This window comes from Loxodonta africana, chromosome 18 (genome assembly GCF_030014295.1).
Source record: "Loxodonta africana isolate mLoxAfr1 chromosome 18, mLoxAfr1.hap2, whole genome shotgun sequence".
NCBI lineage: Eukaryota > Metazoa > Chordata > Mammalia > Proboscidea > Elephantidae > Loxodonta > Loxodonta africana.
This window is the reverse complement of record NC_087359.1, coordinates 82284979-82309511: the sequence shown is the minus strand read 5'-3', so window position 1 is coordinate 82309511 and position 24533 is coordinate 82284979. Positions and strand designations below refer to the sequence as shown.

At 43.2% G+C, this 24533-nt stretch overlaps 1 protein-coding gene across 17 annotated transcripts in view; it reads left to right on the top strand.

The window, feature by feature from the left end:
• SPECC1 (sperm antigen with calponin homology and coiled-coil domains 1) overlaps positions 1-23482 on the top strand; it is a 476325-nt gene extending 452843 nt beyond the window's left edge. For 7 of the 17 annotated variants that reach the window (XM_064271874.1, XM_023539631.2, XM_064271861.1 and 4 more), the window contains 2 exons: positions 352-411; positions 11028-13252. In XM_064271874.1, coding sequence (XP_064127944.1) covers positions 352-411; positions 11028-11132 — 165 coding nt within the window. In that variant the 3' untranslated portion in view covers positions 11133-13252. Of the gene's footprint in view, positions 1-351; positions 412-11027; positions 13257-13278; positions 17523-18244 lie in introns of those variants that run through there. The other 10 variants (XM_064271871.1, XM_064271868.1, XM_064271872.1 and 7 more) reach the window with 5 other exon arrangements.
• Positions 23483-24533: the final 1051 nt, after the last annotated feature.

The following is a 24533-nucleotide window of genomic DNA, read 5'->3' as shown; positions in this document are numbered from 1 at the left end:
ACTACGTGCATATATTACTTTGATAAATTTTTTTGTACAGCACTATGGCTAAACAGCTGTTGTTATACAGCAGATTGTGTACATCATAAATCTTGACAAAGTAGCAGTAACCTAATGCCAAAAATTTATCTTTGATAATCAGGAATTAATCAATAATTTTATGTTTAATAGCAACTGTAACCTGTTAATCTTTTTTTAAAACTGAAACTCCAGTTTGCATATTTGACTTGAAAATTTAAGTGTTACAATGGTACATAATCTATATGAAAGTGTCAACTAGTGTTCTTTCCTGGCCAAAAAAACAATATTTTTTTTCAGTTGATAATTCCAGTCTCTGTCTTTTTAACCTAGAAAAGGAATCTCTTGTTAGCATTTGAAGCAGCTGAAAGTGTAGGCATCAAACCCAGCCTGGTAAGTATACTATTTTGCATCCTTGTGATACTTTATTCTAATTATATGAGGAATAACTTCATGCCATCTACTAAACAGTTTCTTATGGAACATTGAAAGCCATTTACTGTTACTCATCTTTCCTGATATAAAGGTATCCAGGTGGTCTGACCGTGTGATTTATTAGGGTGTTTTCAATGAAGATTTCATTATGGATATACGTTTTAGTTCTGGAAACATAGTGGACAAATTTATCATTAAATCCATATTGGTCATGTCACCCAAAAATCTGAACAAAATTTAATTTAAAAATTGTAATACATGGATGAGTTCTTAAGAAAGAATGTGAAATAACCAGATACCAGAAACAAAAGGAGAAGTGAAAAATAGAGCCATAGGCATGAGCTGAGACAGAGGCAACCCCAGGCGGTGGGGCCAGAGTGGAGATGGTGGTATAGGGCTCTTAATAAGTGGATACCTAATGAGGATAAGCCCCAAGGGCTACAGGCTCTATTTAATGCCCACACAGGAATAAGAGACAAGGTCCTTAGCTCCCATAAGCAGAGCATTAGTACTGAGACCATGACACAAAACCAAGGCTCAAAAAATGCTCTTCTCAGTGAAAAGACAAGTAAAGAAACTCCACCTGCCAGTCCATAGAGGTGATGAGGAAGCTTTTCATTACCTGGGATTTTTTGTAATCAGAAAATCTCCTGTAAGAAAATAAAACGGGTCCAAATGCAGTTTTTAGTCCAAATTAATAATATCTGTGTTGCAGGACACCCCTATTTTATACTGTCTCTGGTGCAGGAACCTACTGGGCTGGTAGTACAGTTGTTGCTGAAAATATGTACAGAAGCCAAAATTATAAAACACAATATACTTTGAGCTACTTAGCAGATCCAACATACAAGAGGATTATCTACCATAACTTGACGTAACAAAACAATGTTAGTTACCATCAAGTCAGCTCAAATTCATGATGACCCTATATGTGCGGAGTAGAACTGCATTCCGCAGGGTTTTCAAGGCTATGACCTTTCTGAAGCACATTGCCAGGCCTGTCTTCCGAGGCACTTCTGGATGGCTTCAAACAGCCAACTTTTTAGCTAGTAGTCAAGCATTTAACTATTTGCACCACCCAGGGGCTCCTAACAAAACAATGAGACACTACAAAAAGACTATGTTCAAACGTATTAAAGAAATAAAAGGAATAGAAATCATAAGGAAAAGAACATAGTACTATGGGAAAAAACAGATTTTGAAAAAGAATTAGGTAAAATTTCTAGAAATGAAAATTTGGAATTGAAAACATAAAGGATGGGCTGAAAAACTGATTAGATAAAGCAGAAGAGAGAATTAGCGAGCTGGAAAATAGATCTAAAGAAATTTCCCAGAACATAAAACAGACATTTAAAAATGGAAAAGTATAATAGAGGGATTTTATTAGTATACATTTGGCTTCAAAAAATAGAAAACCCAACTAACAGTTGCTTGAACCATTTCCAGTTACTGTCACATCAACTGCAACTCATGGTAACTCATGTCAGCGTAGAACTGTGCTCCATGGGGTTTTCAATGGCTGACTTTTTGGAAGTAGCTTTCCAGGCCTTTCTTCTGAGGCACCTCTGGATGGAGTCAATTTTCCAACTTTTAGGTTAGGAGCTGAGCATGTTAACCATTTGTACCACTCAAGAACTCCCACTTAAACCTTGAAAAAGTTAATTTTTTTTTAATGAGAAGTCCAGAGGTAGTTTCAGGATTGGTTTATCACTCAATCTCCTTAACCGAGGACCCCGGAGTATCTTTTCTCTAAACTGTCTCACTACACTCTTGGCTTTTTTGTCCCTATACCTGTTCCTCTATGACTGAAGGTGGCTGCCAAGCTCCAGATATCACTTCTACCTGCAGAGCAGGAAGAAGGGTTAGAGCAAGTGCCTCACATCTTTTCCCTTTGATAAGGAAATTAAAAAGCTTCCCAGAGTTCCTCCAGCTCATTGGCAGTATTCTGTAACATGGTCACCCCAGCTGCAAGGGTATTTGAGAGGGTGAGTATATGACATTCTTCAGCCCCTTTAGTTGGAAGCCTGAAAGGGAAAGAGAGGTTGGGAATGACTGTTGCATTAACCAAGTGATAGTGTCTGTCACAGAGTTTAAGAGACAAGGAAGATAAAATGAGAAGAATCAATGCACGTCCAATGGGAATTCCAGAAGAATAGGATAGAATGAGAAAGAAGCGATATTTGAAGAAATGGTGCCGTACATTTTTCCAGAATGATTCAAGAAACTTAGTGAATCTCAAGCAGGATGAACAAAACAAAATACCCATCTAAACACATCATAATGAAACTGCAGCCCCCCAAAAGACAAAGAGAAAAAAACAAATGAAAGACAGATAAACTATAAAAAATTCCTAGTAATCAATAATGGAAAGACAACATAGCAGAAAATAGTCAAAGACTAGAATAGGTGGCTCACGTAAGAGGACTGTGAATAACCAATAAGCATCAAAAAAGATGTTCAATATCATTGTTGTCATTAGGTGCCATCAAGTCATCCGACTAATAGTGACTGTGTACCACAGAATGAAACGCTGCCCAGTCCTGCGCCATCCTCACAATTGTTGCTATGCGTGAGCCCATTGTTGCAACCACTGTGTCAGTCCATCTCGTTGAGGGTCTTCCTCTTTTTCACTGACCCTCTACTTTACCAAACATGATGTCCTTCTCCAGGGACTGACCCCTCCTGATAACATGTCCAAAGTATGTGAGATGTAGTCTTGCCATCCTTGCTTCTAAGAAGCATTCTGGCTGTACTTCTTCCAAAACAGATTTTTTCATCCTTTTGGCAGTCCATGGTGTATATTCAATAATCTTTGCCAACACCATAAATCAAAGGCGCCAGTTCTTCTTTGGTCTTCCTTTTAATTGTCCAGCTTTCTCATGCATATGAGGCAATTGAAAACACCATGGCTTGGGTCAGGTGCACCTTAGTCTTCAGGATTACTTCAATATCATTAGTGACTGGGAAATCTAAATTGAAATAACAGCAAGATACAATCCCATAACCCTCAGAGGATGTAGGAAATCTAAGAAATGAAAAAGTAAAAGCACAGATATAATATATATTTTAGAGATATGAACAATATTGTGCCAATATATTTGAAACATAGGCAAAGTGGACAATTCTCTTGTTGTTGTTGTTAGGTGCCGTAAAGTCAGTTCCGACTCATAGTGACCCTATGCGTGACAGAATGAAATACTGCCTGGTCCTGTGCCATCCTCACAATTGTTGCTATGCTTCAGCCCATTCTTGCAGACACTGTGTCAGTCCATCTCGTTGAGGGTCTTCTTATTTCTCACTAACCCTCTACTTTACCAAGCATGATGTCCTCCTCCAGGGACTGATCTCTCCTGACAACATGTCCAAAGTATGTGAGACGCAGTTTCACCATCCTTGCTTCCAAGGAGCATTCTGGTTGTACTTCTTCCTAGACAGATTTGTTCATTCTTTTGGCAGTCCATGGTGTATTCAATATTCTTCACCAACACCACAATTCAAAGGCGTCAGTTCTTCTTCAGTGTTTCTTATTCATTGACCAGCTTTTGCATGCACATAAGGCAATTGAAAACACCATGGCTTGGGTCAGGAGCACCTAAGTCCTCAAGGTGACATCTTTATTTTTTAACACTTTAAAGAGATCTCTTGCAGCAGATTTGCCCAGTGCAATGCATCTTCTGATTTCTTGACTGCTGCTTCCATGGGTATTGATGGTGAATCCATGTAAAATGAAATCCTGGACAACGCCAATCTTTTCTCCATTTATCATGATGTTGCTTATTGGTCCAGTTGTGAGGATTTTTGTTTTCTTTATGTTGAGATGTAATCCATACTGAAGGCTGTGGTCTTTGCTCTTCATCAGTAAGTGCTTCAAGTCCTCTTCACTTTCAGCAAGCGAGGTTGTGTCATCTGCATAACGCAGGCTGTTAATGAGTCTTCCTCCAATCCTGATCCCCCGTTCTTCATATAGTCCAGCTTCTCAGATTACATGCTCAGCATACAGATTGAATAGGTATGGTGAAAGGATACAACCCTGACACGCACCTTTTCTGACTTTAAACCATGCAGTATCCCCTCGTTCTGTTCTAAAGAATGCCTCTTGATCCATGTACAAATTCCTCATGAGCACAATTAAGTGTTCGGGAATTCCCATTCTCTGCAATGTTATCCATAATTTGTTATGATCCACACAGTCAAATGCCTTAGTATAGTCAATACAGCACAGGTAAACGACTTGTTGGTATTCTCTGCTTTCAACCAGGATCCATCTGACATCAGCAATGATATCCCTGGTTCTGCGTCCTCTTCTAAATACAGCTTGTATTCTGGCAGTTCCCTGTAGATATACTGCTGCAGCCATTTTTGAATGATCTTCACCACAACTTTGCTTGCATGTGATATTAATGATATTGTTTGATAATTTCCGCATTTGACTGGATCACCTTTCTTGGGAATAGGCATAATTACGGATCTCTTCCAGTCCGTTGGCCAGGAAACTGCCTTCCAAATTTCTTGGCATAGACGAGTAAGTACTTCCAGTGCTGCATCTGTTTGTTGAAACACCTCGATTGGTATTCCGTCAATTCCCAGAGCCTTGTTTTTCACCAATGTCTTTAGTGTAGCTTGGACTTATTCCTTCAATACTATTGGTTCCTGATCATATGTTACCTCTGGAAATGGTTGAATGTCAAATAATTCTTTTTGGTATAGCGACTCTGTGTATTCCTTCCCTCTTCTTTTGATGTTTCCTGTGTCATTTAATGTCTTCCCCACAAAATCCTTTAATATTGCAACTTGAGGCTTGAATTTTTTCTTCATTCCTTTCCACTTGAGAAATGCTGAGCATGTTCTTCCCTTCTGGTTTTCTCTCTCCGGGTCTTTGCACATCTCATCATAATACTTTACTTTGTCTTCTTAAGACGCCCTTTGAAATCTCCTGTTCAGCTCTTTTACTTCATCATTTTTCCCTTTTGCTTTAGCTACTCGACATCCAAGAGCAAGTTTCAGAGTCTCTTCTGACATCCTTTTAGCTCTTTTCTTTCTTTCCTGTCTTTTTAATGACCTCTTGCTTTCTTCATGTATGATGTCCTTGATGTCATTGCACAACTTGTCTCGTCTTCAGTCATTAGTGTTCAACATATCAAATCTGTTCTTGAGATGGTCTCTAAATTCAGGTGGAATATACTCAGGGTCATACTTCAGCTCTCATGGACTTGTTCTAATTTTATTCAGTTTCAACTTGAACTTGCATATGAGTAATTGATGGTCTGATCCACAGTCAGCCTCTGACCTTATTCTGACTGATGATATTGAGCTTTTCCATCATCTCTTTCCACAGATGTAGTCGATTCGATTCCTGTGTAATCCATCTGGCAAGGTCCACATGTATAGTCACCATTTATGTTGGTGAAAAAAGGTATTTGGAATGAAGAAGTCATTGGTCTTGCAAAATTCTATCATGCTATCTCCGGCACCATTTCTATCACCAAGGCCATATTTTCCAACTACAGTTCCTTCTGTTTCCAATTTCCACGTTCCAATCACTAGTAATTATCAGTGCATCCTAATGGCATGTTCGATCAATTTCAGACTGCAGAAGTTGGTCAAAATCTTCAGTTTCTTTATCTTTGGCCTTAGTGGTTGGTGCATAAATTTGAATAATAATCGTATTAATTGGTCTTCCTTGTAGGCATGTGGATAGTACCCTATCACTGACAGCATGTTACTTCAGTTAGATCTTGAAATGTTCTTTTTGATGATGAATGCAACACCATTCCTCTTCAAGTTGTCATTCCCAGGATAGTAGACCATATGATTGTCCGATTCAAAACGGCCAATAGCAGTCCATTTCAGCTCACTAATGCCTAGGATGTCAATGTTTATGCATTCCATTTCATTTTTGATGATTTCCAATTTTCTTAGATTCATACTTCATACATTCCAGACTCTGATTATTAATGGATGTTTGCAGCTGTTTCTTCTCATTTTGAGTCATGCCACATCAGCAAATGAAGGTCCCGAAAGCTTTACTCCATCCACGTCGTTAAGGTCGACTCTACTTTGAGGAGACAGCTCTTCCTCATTCATATTTTGAGTTCCTTCTAACCTGAGGGGCTCATCTTCCAGCACTATATCAGACAATGTTCTGCTGCTATTCATAAGGTTTTCACTGGCTAATGCTTTTCAGAAGTAGACTGCCAGATCCTTCTTCCTAGTCTGCCTTAGCCTGGAAGCTCAGCTGAAACCTGTCTGCCACGGGTGACCCTGCTGGTATCTGAATACCAGTGGCATAGCTTCCAGCATCACAGCAACATACAACCCCCGACAGTACAACAAACTGACAGGCTCGGGGGAAGGGGGCAGTTCTCTAGAGAAATAGAAATATATTTCTTCAAATATTTTTCCAAAACTTAAAAAGAATTAGACCTTTAACCATTAAAGAATTTGAATTCATAGTTTAAAATGTAGACATACGAACAAAAAAAAACCTCTGCAAGCCCAAATTCTACTAACCCTTTATGAAATAGATATCCCTACCACCCGGCTGTCAGTTTTCTGAACTGTGGTGGCTTGCATATTGCTGTGAGACTGGGAACTAAGCCACCAGTATTTCAAATACCAGCAGGATCTCTCATGTTGGACAGGTTTCAGTGGAGCTTCCAGACTAAGGCACAGTAGGAAAAAAGGCCTGTCGACCTGCTTCCACAAATGAGTCACTATGGATCACAACAGAATATTGTTCATCTGGGTTGCTTTGAACACATTATCAGGAGGGATCAATTGCTGGAGGAAGATACTGTGTTTGATGAAGTAGAAGGCCAGAGAGGGCAAGGGAGACCCTCAGTGAGATGGTTTGGCCTAATAGCCACAGTGATGGACTCAGGTACACCAGCGACCATGAGGATGACACAGGACGGAAAGGTTTCGTTCTATTGTACATGATAGCACCACAAGTCAGAGTAGACTCAGTGGCAGCTAGCTATCTAGCCATCTATCACTCATGTATAAATGAGTCCAGAGAATTTTTTTAATTCTCCTGTTTAAGGAGTGAGGGGACTTACGCTTCTGACCAAGACGAAGTAACAGAAGCCTGTTTCATCCTCCCTTGTAAGAAAACTAAACAACTAACAATAGAGAGTGTAATGAAAGATATGAAAAGAAATTGTTAGAAGATTTTATTAGAGATGGAATGTGTTTTTCTTCATAGTGTTACAGTTAATATTTGCTTCCTTTTCAATTTAATCTTTTTTCTTAATTGTAGGTAATAATGTACTATAGAAGTTAGTGAGCTGGGAAGAGAATGAGATCATGTGGTTGACCTCATTGTCAAAGCCAGTAATTTCATTTGTCCGTATGTTTGTAGGAGCTGCTGCCAAATATAATTAATCTCAAAGTCATTTAGGAATGTTTATGGGCAATCTAATTTATATCATCAACAAAACAGAAATTTCCTAAATTATTAAATTTGCCTTTCAATATCTTGATGTTGATTGGAAAATAATATATTTAATTACGCATGACGCTTCTGAACTATACTTAGTTAGAATTGACAGTAGTTGTAGTCCCGAGTCTCCAATTAAGTTCTTTTGTTACATCGTTCAGGGAAAAATGTCATTTGTATGTTTATAGTCAAGTAAATATACATTTCTTGGTACAGCATAGTAGCAAGGATGGGATTTTAAAAAGTGACTTTACAATATTCCCCACATTGTAGAAGGCATTCCTCCCGGCCCACATCACATATTGCAAATTGGAGCAACTCCTGTCAGAAAAGGATTTGCTCCCAGAGGCTGTGTTAAAACAGTCACAGTGTACGTCCTCCAAGATGAATGTGTTTGTGTCTTAGTGAGGGGGTGTCTTAGGTATCTAGTGCTCCTGTAGCATAAATTCCACAAGTGGGTGGCTTTAACAAACATACATTAATTTTCTCACAGTTTAGGAGGCTAGAAGTCCGAATTCAGGGCGCTGGCTGTAGGGGGAGGCTTTCTCTCTCTGTCACCTCTGGGGGAAGGTCCTTGTCTCTTTTCTGCTTCTGTTTCTCAGTTCCTTGGTGATTTTCATGTGGTATCTCACCCTCCGTTTGTGCTTCCTTCTCTGTGCCAAATTTGCTTTTTTAAGACCTCAGAGATGATTGGCTTAAACACACCATGGTGGCACAATGGTTAAGAGTTTGACTGCTAACTAAAAGGACAGTAGTTCAAATCCAACAGCCACTCCTTAGAAACCCTATGGGGCAGTTCTCCTCTGTACTGTGGGTTCGCCACCCATGGCACGTAACAACAAGAACACACTGATACAGTCTCATTAGCATAACAAAGAAAGCCCTATTCCCAAATGGGATTACATCCATAAGTATAGGGGCTTACGATTTACCACACATATTTTGGGGGGAAACTCCCAAACTGGGTCAATCTAGGTACCGTTCTGTGAGAAGCGTTGCATACTGAGTAGCCCAGACCTGCCACCAGAATAGCCACTACGCACGCAGATTAAGCTCTTCAGGTCAGCTGTAGAAGCGGCCATTATAAGTCAAGATCTTATGAGGACATCAGAATGATTACTTAGGCGTGATGGAGCATCCTCTGTGGTATAAACTTTATAAAGTATATACTTTAAACAGTTACATTTGAGCTTAATTACATGAAAAGCATTTTTTTCATGTTTACCATGTGCTGGGCACTGTTCTAGGTATTTTCCATGTATTGGTTCATTTCTTCTTTGCAGAAATCCTGTGAGATAAATACACTGAAAAGATGGAACACTGAGGCACAGTGCAGTTACAGGGCTAATGAGCCGTAAAGGAGAGAGTCAGACCCAGGCGGTTATAACCCAGGCTCTTAACCATCCGTGACTCTACGTCCATAACAGCCACGTCTACATGCTGTGTTCCCAAACCACAATCCGTTCACAGTACTGTATAGCACATACCATATGATTAAAAAAAAGATATTGTTCAAAATACTCAAAACTCAAAGAAATTGAAATATAAGGTTTATTCCAAGCAGTCATTCTGTGTGCATGCAGGGATGTTAGTTCTCCTCTAAAGGCAAGTAGGCTACTTACAGTTGTTAAAATAAACCTTAGAATTAGCTCAAAACAATAATATTTTATTGTTTCATAATTTTATGAACAATTTGCACATCGGAGGAGCATGATCTCCCATGCATGAAAGAAAAGTGAAAGGAAAAAAAACATTCCAAGGACTGGAGACTTCACAGAAACTTAATTTTTTTTTTTCCTTAATGAAAATAAGTTTCCATGGTGACCAAGTATTTCATGGTTACTGTTGTTGTTGTTGTTAGGTGCCGTCGAGTCGGTTCCGACTCATAGGGACCCTATGCACAAAAGAACAAAACACTGCCCGGTCCTGCGCCATCCTTACAATCGTTGTGATGCTTGAGCTCATCGTGTCAGCCACAGTGTCAATCCACCTCGTTGAGTTTCTTCCTCTTTTCCGCTGACCCTGTACTCTGCAAGCATGATGTCCTTCTCCACGGACTGATCCCTCCTGACAACCATGGTTACTGAGTTAGCATTAAAAAGATGACTCCTGAAGATTTTGGCCCTGTGCCCATTTGTAGCTATGAGACCTCTTGACGTTTAAATTAAGGAAGCCCACCATCTTCTCAATTAAATCACAGTGTGATGGGTTAGTCATTGACTACTCTTTTTTGTCCAGGAACAGACAGATACACTGTGCTTCAGATCAGCTTCTGGAGAAAAAAAGTCAATGCTTTTGCAATTTGACCCAGGCTTTTTATTTTCCAGTTTATTTTTTCTTTCGTTGGTAAGAAAAAATCCTTAAAATCAAAGTAAGATGTCTGTTACAAAAATTTTTTTTCACAATATGAATAAAAAATACTAGTTCCAGAACTTTTTTTATAAACTCTTTGGAGTTTTCTACAAAAGTAATCATGTCATCTACAAGTAACAACAGTTTTATTTCTTTTTCTCCAATCTGCATGCCTTTTCTTTCTTTTTCTTGCCCTATCTCACTAGCTAGGGCTTCCAGTACAATGTGGAATAGGAGAGATGAGAAAGAACACCCTTGTCTCGCTTCCAGTCTCGGGGGGGAAAGCATCCAGCCTCACCATTCAGTATGATGTTGTCTGTTTTATGCACATACATGCAAATACACACATATATCCTTTATTAGGAAGGAAATTACCTTCTATTTCTACTTTTTAAGAGTTTTTAATCATAAATGGTTGTTGAATTTTGTGTAATGCTTTTTCTAGAAAACTAGAAAGACTGAGAAAAATCATGCAGCCGTGTTTGTTGATATGCCCACATGATTTTGTTATTTAGTCTGTTCGTATGATGAACTGCACTGATGAATTTCTGAGTGTCTAACCAGCCTTGTGTTTGTGGGATGAATCCCACTCAATCGTGATGTGTTACCCTTTTATATATTGCAGGATTCAATTTACTGAACGTGTTAAGGATTTTTGTGTCTATGTTCTTGTAAGAAATTGGTCTCTGGTTTTCTTGTAATGTCTTTGATTTTGGTAATTGGGTGATGCTCATAGAGAGTCCCGTGATGCAAACACTTAATGCGCTTCACTTCTAACCGAAAGGTTGGAAGTTGGAGTCCACCCAGAAGTGCCTCAGAAAAAAGGCCTGGCATTCTACTTCCCAGAGACCAGCCATTGAAAACCCTACAGAGCGCAATTCTACTCTGACACAGAGTCGCCCATCGGAGTCGACGTGTCTGGCAACTGGTTTGGCCTCAGAATGAGTTGGGAAGTGTTTCCTATCTTCTGTTTTTCAGAAGAGATTATGTAGAATTGGTATTATTTCTTCCTTAAGTGTTCGGTAGAACTCACCAGTGAAATCATCAGGGTCTGGTGTTTTCTTTTTTGGAAGGTTTTTAACTACTGATTCAAACAAATTTCTTGAAATATCAGATTTTCATTAATGTAATTACTCTTCTCCTGAAATCTGATAAATTATTTCTTCAAACATGTTCAGATGTGATGTTGACAATGGACCAAAGTGCTGTTTAATTCAATTATCGTTAGGTTTCCCTTAAATCTGTTGCTGTCTAATCGATTCCGACTCATAGCGACCCTGTAGGACAGACTAGAACTGCCCCATAGGGTTTCCAAGGAGCGGCTGGTGGATTCGAACTGCCAACCTTTTGGTTAGCAGCCTAGCTGTTAACCACTGCGCCACCAGGGCATGTGAAATAGTCTCTTGTAAAACAATGATATCGTTTGGACTTCCGAACCCTTTCCAAGGTTGAAGACACGTCCTTCCCATCCTACAGAGGAAGGTTTGCCATCTCTCTTGAGTTTGCAGGTGTCCTTTCTTTCTCAGAGCTCATCTGTCTCCTAAATATCATGCTTAATTCTTGATTACTTCTTTTCTCTGTTGTATTGTTGACAACCCTCCTGTAGTAGGACATTTATCTTTTGATGCATCACTCTGTGTGCACAGTCCTGGATACAGTGTTCTGGGAGGCAGGCTGTCTTTGCATTCTGAGAAAATTTTATCTTTCTTTTTAAGTTGTTCTGGGTATATCAGTGTGGAATGGTCCACTCACCCCTTTCCTATGATTAATAATATGCTGATATTTCTTTCTTTCCTTCCTGTATTTTGCATAACGAGGGAGCAGAGTCAGTAAAGTGTCTTCAGATGCTGCCGAACAGGATAAACTGCTCATTGACAGACCTCTGCTCGCTCTCTCACCATCTAGTAACACATGTACCACGTTCAGCCCTATTTTCCACGGCTTCTCTGCTTCTGGCTTTACATTGGGGTCCTTCCCTGTCATTCCCTTGTAACCACAAAAGAATCTAAACAAATTCCAAAGTTAATGATGAAATGGGTTCCATGGCACAAATTTCCAAAAACCCTACCTGAGCACTCCACGGGGCACCCAGCCCTCCTGTGTGTCCCTTTCTGGCCTCCACCTCATGCTTGCTTGTTGCTGACTCAATTAGGAAAAAAAAAAATTTTAGAGTAATGCTGGTAAAACAAAGAGTTGCATTTTAAATTGGCTCAAGGATTTTGTAGTAATCTCATTCTTAGAACTTTATATTAAGGAAATAATTGAGCAGAAGGAGCAATATTGCACCAAGGTGCTCATTGCAAAGTCTGTAACAGTGAAGATGTGAACGTAAACTCCACGCCAGACAATAGGAGGTGGTCGTGTCCACTGTGGGACAACTGTTCCCTTGGACAGTGTGCATCCACCGGGGTAGCCACCAAAACAGTACAGCACCGTGGGAAACTGAGAAAAACGTTAAGTGAAGAAGTACAGACTGTGCAATATTACATCAGCTGTGATGGGAGCATGGAGTTTAGAATAATGGAAATCACTTTATGACAGCAGAATAATGGGTGGCTTTCTCCTTCCAAGGGAAACCCTGGTGGCTTAGTGGTTCAGAGCTACAGCTGCTAACCAAAAGGTTGACAGTTCAAATCCACCAGGCACTCCTTGGACGCTCTATGGGGCAGTTCTACTCTGTCCTGCAGGGTCGCTATGAGTCGGAATCAACCTGACAGCCATGAGTTTTGGTTTTTTTCTCTTTTCAAAGCTGTTTTTAATGCTGCTATGTTGTTTAAAAAATGCAAGCACTGGGAGATCATGCCTTGTTTTTTTTAAAGGGACGGTATCTCCCAAATAAATTGGAGGGAAAGCTTTTCTTTTAACTAATCGCATTTACCTCTGGCTGGTGTTTCCCCATGCCTTCTGCCTGTATGGTGGAGGGTTCCTAGCCAGATAAGCTGCTGATCTGTGTCCCAGCCTCTCTGTGGGGGGAGGGGGGGTCTGTGATGCACCCTGACCTCGGTCTGCCCTTGTAACCTGGTTTCCTCCCCCAGGAGCTCAGTGAGATGCTATACACTGACCGGCCGGACTGGCAGAGCGTGATGCGGTACGTGGCCCAGATCTACAAGTACTTTGAAACGTGAACCTGGAGGCCCTGCGAGCAGCCATCCCAGAAGCTTCCATCGCTTTCCACAGATCCTACAAGTACTTTGAAATGTGAACCTGGAGGCCTTGCGAGCAGCCATCCCAGAAGCTTCCATCGCTTTCCACAGATCCTGCTCTGCCCACCGCCCCTCTGGGTTTCAGAAGAAGGCCCTTTGGTGATTCTGAAGGAACTCAATCAGAGTGGACCCACAAACAGAAATGAAACAGCGAGGTCGTGTACCCAGCTTAAATCAGAAAGCACTTAGGTGTGAAAGCTAGGGAAGCTTCCATCTCCCACAGGGTGTTTCTGGAGAGCACAGTCTCCCTCGATTGAGCTGCAGGGCTCCATGCTTAGGCTTCTTTCCATAAGAACCAGGGCAACGTCTCCCATCACATTTGTGACTTAGACTTTGAGACAGTCATCCTTTAGCATGACGAACAGTGCTCCCCAGTCAGTAATTTTCTTTAATAAAAAACCTGGCCTTTGCCATTACAGAAACTTTGCCCTTGGCACCACCACCCTCCCCCCCAAAAAAGAGATTTGTTCTAAGCAGCCTAGAAACACATGAGCAAGGGGCAATATATGCCTTTTGGGGAAATAGGCTCAAGTTCTAGGTAACAATTTTAAATCCTTAGAACTTGATTACATTTCTTTAGATCTCACAATCACTTATTTGATTATTTAGATGAAAACACAACATACGAGAATGCAAGTGAGCCCCTGGGTAAGTTGTTTAAGTGCCCTGCAAGATGACCCACAGGTAGAAGAACGTCCTTGGTGGCTCCAGGCTGTGTGGGTAGGCATTCAGCTCTCGCACACGCTCGTACAGCTCGTGGGCTCAGTGAGCTGTTCACATGCCAAAAGGAAACTACAGAAATTGTCCCCTCGCTGCCTTCTGTCCTCCGGTTATTCATGCTACTGTTTGCACTCAGCCTGCCATCCGTGCAGGACTTGAGAGAAAGCCACTGTGTGTGCAAAGTGAACCATGCGTGCCAGGTTTTTTGTGTATTTGCACAATTAAACAGGTTGAAGGTGTGTGTTTCTTGAGATATCGGATAGGTTGCCAATCTATTTTTCACATATTTTGACTCTTGACTTCCTTAGCTTTAAGAATTTCATCAAACTGTTTACATTTCCTGGGCAAAAGGAAGCCCTTAGGGCTGGGCAGTGATAATTAAAAAATGCAGTTTTCCTCTAACTTCCCTGGGTTACCGCAAGTAGCGTCTGAGCCCTGGTGTGGGAAATGCTCGGTCCGGGAAGCCCCTGGTGGCTCTTTGGTGTTCTTGTCTGGCAGCTATACCTGGCATAGCAGGTGGGTGCAGACCACACGCTCAGTTTAGTTGAGTGTGTTGAGTTAAATGCCAAATAGCTTGTATCAGTGCCGTTCTGGAAAAGGACACTCCTACAGGAAGCAAGCCACTGAGAATTACAATACCGCCACTATTTACAGTAAATGTGTGATTGCCGATCTGAGCCCTAGGGTGGGGACTGCAGGTTCAGCCCCCACACTGAGAGAGGTGTAAGTTCTGCTCTGAGTCTGACCCCCACACTCCAGACTAGCACTTCGGGCATCTGGGCTCTGCAGGCAGCTCTAGCCTTCAGTCTCCCCACCCTGCTGGCGGGTCTCAGCCCTGACTGTGTCAGAATCTCCTGGTGAGTTTTGTAAAAACATTTCATCCCAGCCTGCTCACTGGGTGAATCAGAATGTGTGGGATGGACCAGGATGTATTCTGTTCATTTAAAAGCTCCCTAGACATTTGGTCCATGGGCCCTGCAGAGAACCTCCAAGAGGAAAGTACCTTTCAGCCACGGCCGAAGGCAGCGTGACAAGGGCTGTGGAGCCCCTGAGCAGCTGTTTGGTAAAGATTCTTACATCACCAGTCCCTTTGTTCTTAAATGGGAGCCGAGGTACCGTGGGGACAAACTCATTCTTGCCAATAAAGACATCAAAATGAAGGTTACCCCTTTTGTTGCTTTGTGCATCTATCTTTTGCTGGCTAACCTGACGCATCTGCATGGTCTCCCTGATTCTGCTTTGCTTGTCTCTAATGGGGTGGGGGGCTATCCCAAGTAGTTGGATCTAGCTGTTCATTGTTGTGTTTAATCTGGGATTCTGTGGGGTTTGTGTGGGAGAGGAAGTGGAGGCCTCAGGATACCCAGTGGGGATGTTTAAAGTTACTGGCCTCTAAGAGTCTCTGGGGTAGGTCGTAAGCAGCGTTTTTAGTGATTGTGTGCCAATGGTTTAGAAAGAGCTATGGGCAGAGCAGCCTTTAGACAGATTGGATTGCCTTCCCTTCTAAGCATACATTGCCAATGGCCCAGCCCGCCTGTTTTTGTGTGTGTACTGCTACCTTAGGTTAAAAAGATGGGGAAATATCATATGAATGAAGCGCCGTGTGCCATTTATTTTTCTTAACTCAAGGAAATACTTTACCATCATGTTCTGTGCCAGTGGGCGTGCTTATGGGCGAGGAAGTGTGTGTTCTGTTCATAGATGTAGGAATGCAGGCCATGTTGCCGGGGTAGACATCCAGTGGGGGCCCTGGGACAGGGACTGATGCCAGCAGGTCACGGGGTCAGGCCTTCCAGCCCTACCAGCTGTTTGCAGCAGAGCTAGTGGCTCCCCCTCAGGGAGGCAGCCGGCTGGTGTGTGGAGGTACAGGGCAGGAGGGAAGCTGTCTTTGGAAGTCAACTTTGGTCAGTCCCCCAGCCCAGGCTGGCCCACACTGAGTAAGTTTTTTAGATCATTAATTAGAGAGCTCAGAGCATAAAACCCCATTGCTGTCAAGTCAATTCCAACTCATATCTACACTATAGAACAGGGTAGAACTGCCACATAGGGTTTCCAAGGCTGTAATCTTTATGGAAGCAGGCTGCCACATCTTTCTCTCATGGAGCGGCTGGTGGATTTGAACTGCCAACCTTTTGCTTAGCAGCCAAGTACTTAGAGCACTGCCACCAGGGCTTCTTTCAGAGCACAAGATCAATGTGAAAAATTGATGAACTGATAAAACAAGGGAACATCTTGTCTTCTGCTCAGTATACCGCATCCTTCCCAGTTTTTTGTCCCATCTTCTTCAGTCATTAAATGATCAGTCATTTTAAATTATTGGGGTTATAAATATCCTTTTTTTCTCTCTCTCTGTCTATAATTTTTATATAACAGACAGCTGCAAAATGCAAGACCCAGGAGAGTGGAGGAATTTTTTTAAGACATAAAGAGAAGTCTGGAGTTGTCTGCATTGTGAGTTGTATAGACTTGAACTTCAGTTGACTGACGATAGCACTATGACCCCTGCCCTGCTAGGGTAGCATTCTGAGGAGCTGGCACATTCACACTTCCTTGTCTGCATTGGAGTTGTCATATAGACTTGAACTTCAGTTGACTGAGCATAGCACCGTGACCCCTGCCCTGCTGGGATAGCATTCTGAGGAGCCGGCAGGTTCACGCTTCCCTGCCTTCTCCCCTTCTTGCTTTAAAATCAGTGTTAGTCTTTTGTTTTCATTCTCCACTCATTGTTGTTTTGTAACTTTTGTAGAGACCATGCAAACAGATGCTGTATGTGTTAGACAAAATGTGTTTTGCGAAGTGATTATCCATCTAGCAATGATGGATCCCTTTGATGTTCTCTTCCCGACCCCATAGAAGCATGGAGAGTGTCTCTCAGTCTCCTCTGCATCCCCCACTGAGGGGAGGGCAGCCAGTCCCTGGAGTATGAAGACAGAGGACGGGTTCTTACATCTAAATCCATTTGCCAAACCCAGGAATCGTTCCCACTGCTCCACAGCTCCAGAGCCGTTTTGAGATGCTCTACCAGCGCAATGCAGGGAAGGATGTAACCCAGTGACCTTAAAAGCGTTTTAAATATCTACGTTTGCCCAAGTTCACTGGGCGTTTCAGCTCTCTGACCTCGGTTAGAGTTTTGCTAACCCTCTAACATCCCGAGTAGCTCACGAATTTTGACTACACTAGTTGAACGCGGCCAATACGTCTGTGGCCTCCTTTCTGTAAAGAGCATAGTAGATTGTATCAAGCATTGTCAGGACATGACATGCTAACACAGATGTATTTAAATATTAACCTAAAACTGTATGATGTATGACTGTGTAATATTTCTAATAAATATACTTTATTTCTGTCTGATTATGAAATTCCCAGTGACCTTTATAGTTAATATTTTTTCAGAATGCCAAGCGAACAAACATTTAGTCTCTTTAGAAACCAGCATCTTCATGTACATATTCCTTGTTGGGCCACGGTCCCCGCGTCAGCTGTTCTTGCCAACATTACAGAGGCTTCTGGAAAGGACCAGGGTCCTGCCCACCACTTACAGCCCCTTGCTGTGGCTACTACGTTGTTGTGTGCCACCAGGTCGATTCCAACTCATAGTGACCCTATGGGACAGAGTAGAACTACCCCATAGGGTTTCCTGGCCTGTAATTTTTACGGAAGCAGATCACCAGATCTTTTCTCACGAGGAGGCAGTGGTGGATTCCAACCGTCGACCTTCTGGTTAGCAGCCGAGCACTTAACCATTGTGCCACCAGTGCTCCTTTTGGCTACTATAGTCTCTTGTGATAGTTATCCTGAGTGCCACACAGGGCACTGCAGGGCTGCAGATGCACGCAGGAGATACTGCTCCAACCACAAGGCTTGTTCAGCTCAGCACTGAAACTTGAGATTGGATGCTAACTGAGACCCTGAAAGCCATACCCTGGGGGTGTTAAGCAGGAGAGGATTACACCAAGAGTGAGAGGCAGTTAATAAAAATTTTAACTGATGTGGGATGCCATCGTGTCCTGCCACCAGTTTACTGGGTGTGCTAGCTCACAGGCGCTTCTCAGAAGCTACCACTCACTGTTTGGTGTCTTAGGTGACCAGCCCTGCCGACAGGAGAGGACATAGGAGGCTCCACGTCCTAGAACCTTCATTTCTCAGAATGGCAGTGTCTGATCAGGAAGACTGAGCCAGGACAGTAGCCACCACTCACGTTGGTCTTTGACCTGTCAGATGATGGGAGAAGCTTTGTCCAGTAAGTACCAGGTTTTGTTGGTTCACATCCTTCATTCATCTTCAGCACACACACTGTTATAGATTGAACTGTGTCCCCCAGAAATGTATGTGGGCTTGGCTAGGCTGTGATTCCCAGTATTGTGAAGCTCCTCAACTGGGGAATATTGAGAACAAGGACCTTCCCCCAGAGCCGAAAGAGAGAGAAAGCCTTCCCCTGGAGCTGGCACCCCAGATTCGGACTTCTAGGCTCCTAGACTGTGAGAGAATAAATTTCTCTTTGATGAAGGCATCCACTTATGGTATCTATGTTATAGCAGCACTAGATGACTAAGACATACACACATACATACACAGAGACACACATGCATACACACACGTGCATTCTAAGGATTTCGGTGTCACAGCACTTGTGAACGATCTCTTCCATAGTTTGGGATCAACTGGGGAAGTTTGTATGCTGTGGGCCTGGAACCCAACCAGTTGCCATTGAGTGGACGCCAATTTATGGTAACCCCTTATGTGTCAGAGTGGAACTTTGCGCTATAGGGTTATCAGTGGCTGATTTTTGGGGAAGTAGATCGCCAAGCCTTCCAAGGCACATCTGGGGGGACTCAAACCTCCAGCCTTTTGGTTAATAGCTGAGCACTGAACCGTTTGCACCATCCAGGGATTTCATGGGCCTGGAACCTGATGCGAACTGAGCATCTGCAGACATTTTGTTACTGGGCTGTCTTAGCACACAGGCTTTCAAGTTAGATGGACCTGGGTTTGAAATTCCCACTTAGTAACACTGAAGCCTTGACCATTTTCCCTACTCTCTCTGAGCCTGGATTTCCTCATATGTGAACGGTGGTGGAATACCCACCACATGACGTGGTTATGTTCAATGAAGCATTCATTCAGGTAAATACTTCCTCTAGTACCTGCTGCATGGTGGGTGCTCAGTTTGGTGTCTGTTGTCTCATGGTTCTGTGATCAGTGGCCTTCCGCTGCCTGGGAGGACTGGACACTCCTGGCAACAGCGAGTTGGCCCCCATTGCCCCTTCATCCACAGCACTCACCCTTCCCTTCGGGCTTTTGACCCTTGTGCTCCTTATCATGTAATACTTCGTCCTGAGCTCATAGAAGGCAGAGCGCCATATTTATTTGCTCAGGATGCCTCAACCTTACGTGGAATGGTTACTGAATAAGTAATTTTTTATTAATTGGTGGAAACATCCAGCTGTCACTAACTCTCGTTCCTACTTGGAATTCCTCATTGAACTCTGGGGAACACCTGGATCTGGGTTAGGTTGGGTAAGTGATAGGGGTTAGGATGAGGGTTAGGGTTTTAGATCAAGAGTCAGAGCTCGGGTTAGCGTTAGAAGTAGGATTCAATTTTGAGTTAGGGTTAGGCTTAGGTCTAATCTAGGGTTAAGTTTAGGTTTAGAGCTAGGGTTAAGTCAGCGCCTGCCCAGTTTGCTGTGATGAGTGTTGTGAACAATCCTTTCCAGCATTTTCCAGCTTGATGGTAAAAATCTAGATGGCAAACACAAGAGAACCCTAGAGAGAAACTTGAGACCTGATCACCCTAAGGCTTCATCGTTTTCCTTTCTAACATTTCTTCTCTTGTCATTAATAAAGGATACATAGTATGTTTCAAAGCAGACTCTTTCAGCCTTCCAAACGCTTATTCTGTCTAACTCACCTGCCCTGCTAAAACCTCCATGAGATTTTCTCTAGATTATAAAAAAATAAAACATAAAAAGATTTGGCACGCATCTAAGATGCATCAATTGATCTCAACACACCTGGAGCAAAGAATAATGAAGAACACCAAAGACACAAGGTAATTATGAGCCCAAGAGACTGAAAGGACCACATAAATCAGAGACTACATCAGCCTGAGACCAGAATAACTAGAGGGTGCCTGCTACTTCCGATGACTGCCCTGACAGGGAACACAACAGAGAACCCCTGAGGGAGCAGCAGAGTAGTGGGATGCAGATCTCAAATTCTTGTAAAAAGACCAGGCTTAATGGTCTGACTGAGACTAGAAGGATCCCAGAGGTCGTGGTGCCAGACTTTCTGTTAGCCCAAGACAGGCACCGTTCCCAAAGCCAACTCTTCAGACAGAGATTGGACTGGACTGTAGGATAGAAAATAATACTGGTAAAGACTGAGCTTCTTGGATCAAGTAGACACATGAGACTATGTGAGTAGCTCCTGTCTAGAGGGGAGATGAGAAGGCAGAGGGGGTTCAGAAGCTGGCTGAATGGACACAGGAATACAGGGTGGAGAGAAGGCGTGTGCTGTCTCATTAGGGTGAGAGCAACTAGGAGTATATAGCAAGGTGTATATAAGTTTTTGTATGAGAGACTGACCTGATTTGTAAACTTTCACTTAAAGCACAATAAAAATTTTAAAAAGGAAAATTTGGCCTGGACATCTGGCAGGGCCGGCCAAAGAGCCCTGTCACCCCTCCCAGTTGTTCATCTGAATTACTATTTATATCACTCCTTAAACCATATCATTACCCTCGTATCATAAAAAGGAAGAAAAACAGAAAATGGAACATGAGAAAAGTTAGCCACAGCTTTCTCCTTGACTGCTGTGTGATCTTGAAAGGCTTGGCCACTGTTTGGAAAGTCTGATCCTCAAAAATACATCCTGCTGGAGAATGACCCTTCGTGAGGCAGGACAGTGGCAGAACCTCAGACCTTGGGGACCATGAGGATTTCACTGGGCTCCTCTGATTGACAGGAGCAAAGGCCCAGGCAGACTGTCCCCAGTCATGGGGATGTACATGCAAATAGGGAAGGCAGCCCTTCCAGAGACCCAGGTCCCGGGCCACACTTACCTCGTGGGGGCATTTAAACTCACATTTAACTGCCACAAATTCAACTGTCTGTGTTTGGGGGCAATATAAGGTTTAAAAGCAAAAAACAGAGAACAGTGTGGCTATTGCCCCCTGCCGTTCTAGTCAAGGATCGTGGTCCCAGGAGTCAGCATGAAGTGCAACGTGGAATTTGCTTTTCCGTTCCAGTCCCTGCGTGGCACAAAATGGTCAAACACTTGACTACTAAATGAAAGGTTGGCAGTTCAAATCCACCCAGAGACACCTCAGAAGAAAGGTCTGGCAATCAACTTCTGAAAAGTCAGCCACCGAACACCCAGTGGAGCAGCTGTACCCTGACATACGTGGGGTCACCATGAGTCAAAACCAGCTCGTCAGCAACTGGCTTGTACAGTCCAGTCACTGTGAGTCACTCGTTGTGCAAGTGTATCGTGACACTGTGTGTGACCTCGGTGTTTAAAGCTATAGTTTTTATTTGTTTGTTTTTGGCACAATGTAGCCCCTGACTAAAAGCCAGCTTTTTCATCTGGTGATCGGCCCTTCTCTGGAGGAGAATTCGTCTGTGCTGGGCTCATTCGAGAATTTGTAGATGTTCAAGATGGCAACCACTTAAGGAGTTTTCAAGGGAACTGACAAAGGGAGGTTTCCAACTTACACACTGACATTAAGCCCTAACTCCTTTGGAAGAAGCAACTCTCTTCAAAGTTTGGGTCTTTCTGGGCCCAAGGAAACACTTATTTTGTTGCCCCCTTAAAATGACTGTTGGTCATTGTATAGTTTTCTATTGGTACTAAACAAATTACCACAAACTTAGTAGCAATACAACTTTATTATCTTGCAATTCCAGGGGTTAAAAATCTGACATGGGGCTCAGTGAGTTAAAATCAAGGTGCCAACAGGGCTGCATTCTTTTCTGGAGGCTCTAAGGGACAGTCTATTCCCTTGCCTTTTCCAGCTTCCAGAGGCCACCCACATTCCTTGGCTTCTGGCCCGCTCCTGCATTGTCCAAGGCAGCGATGTTGCATCTCTGACCATTCTTCTGTAGTCACATATCCCTCCGGCCCTCTGATTTAAGGACCCATGTAAATAGATTGGGCCCACCCAGATAATCCAGGGTAATCTCCCCTTCTCAATGTCCATAACCTTAATTACATCTGCAGAGTTCCTTTTGCCTTATGGCAACATATCCACAGGTTCTGGGGACTAGGACATGGACATCTTTGGGGGTCCCTCATTCTGCCTACTACAGCCATCTTTTCTGTGTCTTTCTATTTCTCCTTGCATTAACAGCAGTGAAATCTTTCCATAGTTCCTAGTTAGGATTACCAAACTAAGAAATCAGACTGGCCTACCTAATCCTCATCCTGCCTGTTAGGGAACAGTTTTCATAACAGATCCTTTCACAAGTCATTAACCGTTAGCTAATGATTCATGCCCTTGTGTCAAGTGCCTGTCTGTCTTAGTTATCTAGTGCTACTATAACGGAAATACCACAAATGGGAGGCTTTAACAAACAGAAATGTATTTTCTCACAGTTTAGGAGGCTAGGAGTCCAAATTCAGGGTGCCAGCTCTAGGGGAAGGCTTTCTTCCTCTGTTGGCTCTGGAGGAAAGTCCTTGTCTATTTGAGCTTCTGCTCCTGAGCGATCTTCATGTGGCTTGGTGTCTCTGTCCCATCTCTGCTCTGCTTGTTTGTTTAATCTCTTTTATATCTCAAGAGATTACTCAAAAGACACCCTTCACTAATCCTGCCTCATTAACATAACAAAAGCAACCCGGTCCCAAATGGGATTATAACCACAGGCATAACTCACCACCATGGAGTCAATTCTGACTCATGGCGACCCTATAGGCATAGAGGTTATGATTTACAACACGAGGATTTGGGGGTATAATTCAATCCATAACACTGTCCCTGGTCCAACCAGCTGGGGTGGAGGTGTCAGCCTGCTCAAGAATAAGCCAGGCCTCTTGGACAGTCGAGCTGTCTTCCTCAAGGCAGTGGTCACTGGGACAAGCTGTGTGCTGACTTGCCTGATTTTTTTTTTTGGAGGGGGGGGAGCAGGTAGTAAACTTTTGAACAAGCCAAACTTTATGGGTTATGGAGCCCTGTGCAGCTAGAAATCCAGGGCCCTGTAGGATTGATGAAGTCCACAATTCGAAGAGCTTGGAACACCATTTAATGAGGTAGCTACTAAGCTATTCTATGGATGGAAACACCAAGGCACAGGGATTTGAACCCAAGCAGTCTGGCACCACGTTTGCACTTTGGGCCATCCTTGGACAGCCCACCAGCAGCCCGCCTGTGGGGAAGGAGGAGCAGACTGGAGAGTGGTCTCAGAGTAACACCAATTGATGCCCTCACTGTGGTATCTCATTTGAAAAACAATGAAATAATTCCTGTCTGCTGAAGGTTAGAAATGAGGTTCTGCATTGAGGCCTCAATGCGTCTTAGCAAAAAGGGAGCTTGTGCGTGTATGTTTTTTCTGAGAGCAAACTAAACGAGAGCCAGAAGATTTATGTTCAGAGCGTATGTGTCAAAAGGCCAAAAACCTACCCCAGAGTCCCACATTCCTCTCAGGTCCCATCCCATTGGCCAAAACAGTATCACATCCACAGCCCCCCATAAGGGAATGGGATTGACTACCTGCCTGACCTGGAACTACCATGACTTACCCTTTGCAGTGGAGAAGGGACCCGTCCTAAGGCACCCGACACCAGAACAAAACTGGGATCTGTCAGCCTGGAACATGTGGCAGGGTGGATGCCAAATGGAAAACCAGTGGTCAGCCACAATGTGCAAGTGTAACTACTCAGCTATTCCTCATGAAGAAGGCGTTCCGGGGGGATGTGACCCTTTGTCACTGCCCTTCAGGCATCTGCAGGTCCCCAGGAGAATCTCTGTACCCACAGACAAGGCTGCTAGAAGGGAGGGAACTACAAGTAACAACAGAGCCCACACTGAACGCCACACCCTGAAAATCCCCCTATCCTCACAACCACCCTACCAAGTGGGTGCAATTTTCATCCCTGTTTGACCAAGAAGGAAACAAGCCCAGAGAGGCCAAGCCGCTCGCTTCTACAGATGGTAACAGGGTGGGGCTAGAGTCTGAGGTTAGTGCTCCCAGCCCCCACACCTGCTCACCAAGGTCCCTCAAACCCACAGCCAAAGACCCAAACCCAGAGTGCAGTTCCTGAAGTGAGACGTGATGTAAGCGGTACTATGGTGCCAGGTGGAATCACTGGGTGGTGCAAATTGTTAACGCCCTCGGCTGCTACCCAAAGGTTAGAGGTTTGAGTCCACCAAGAGGCGC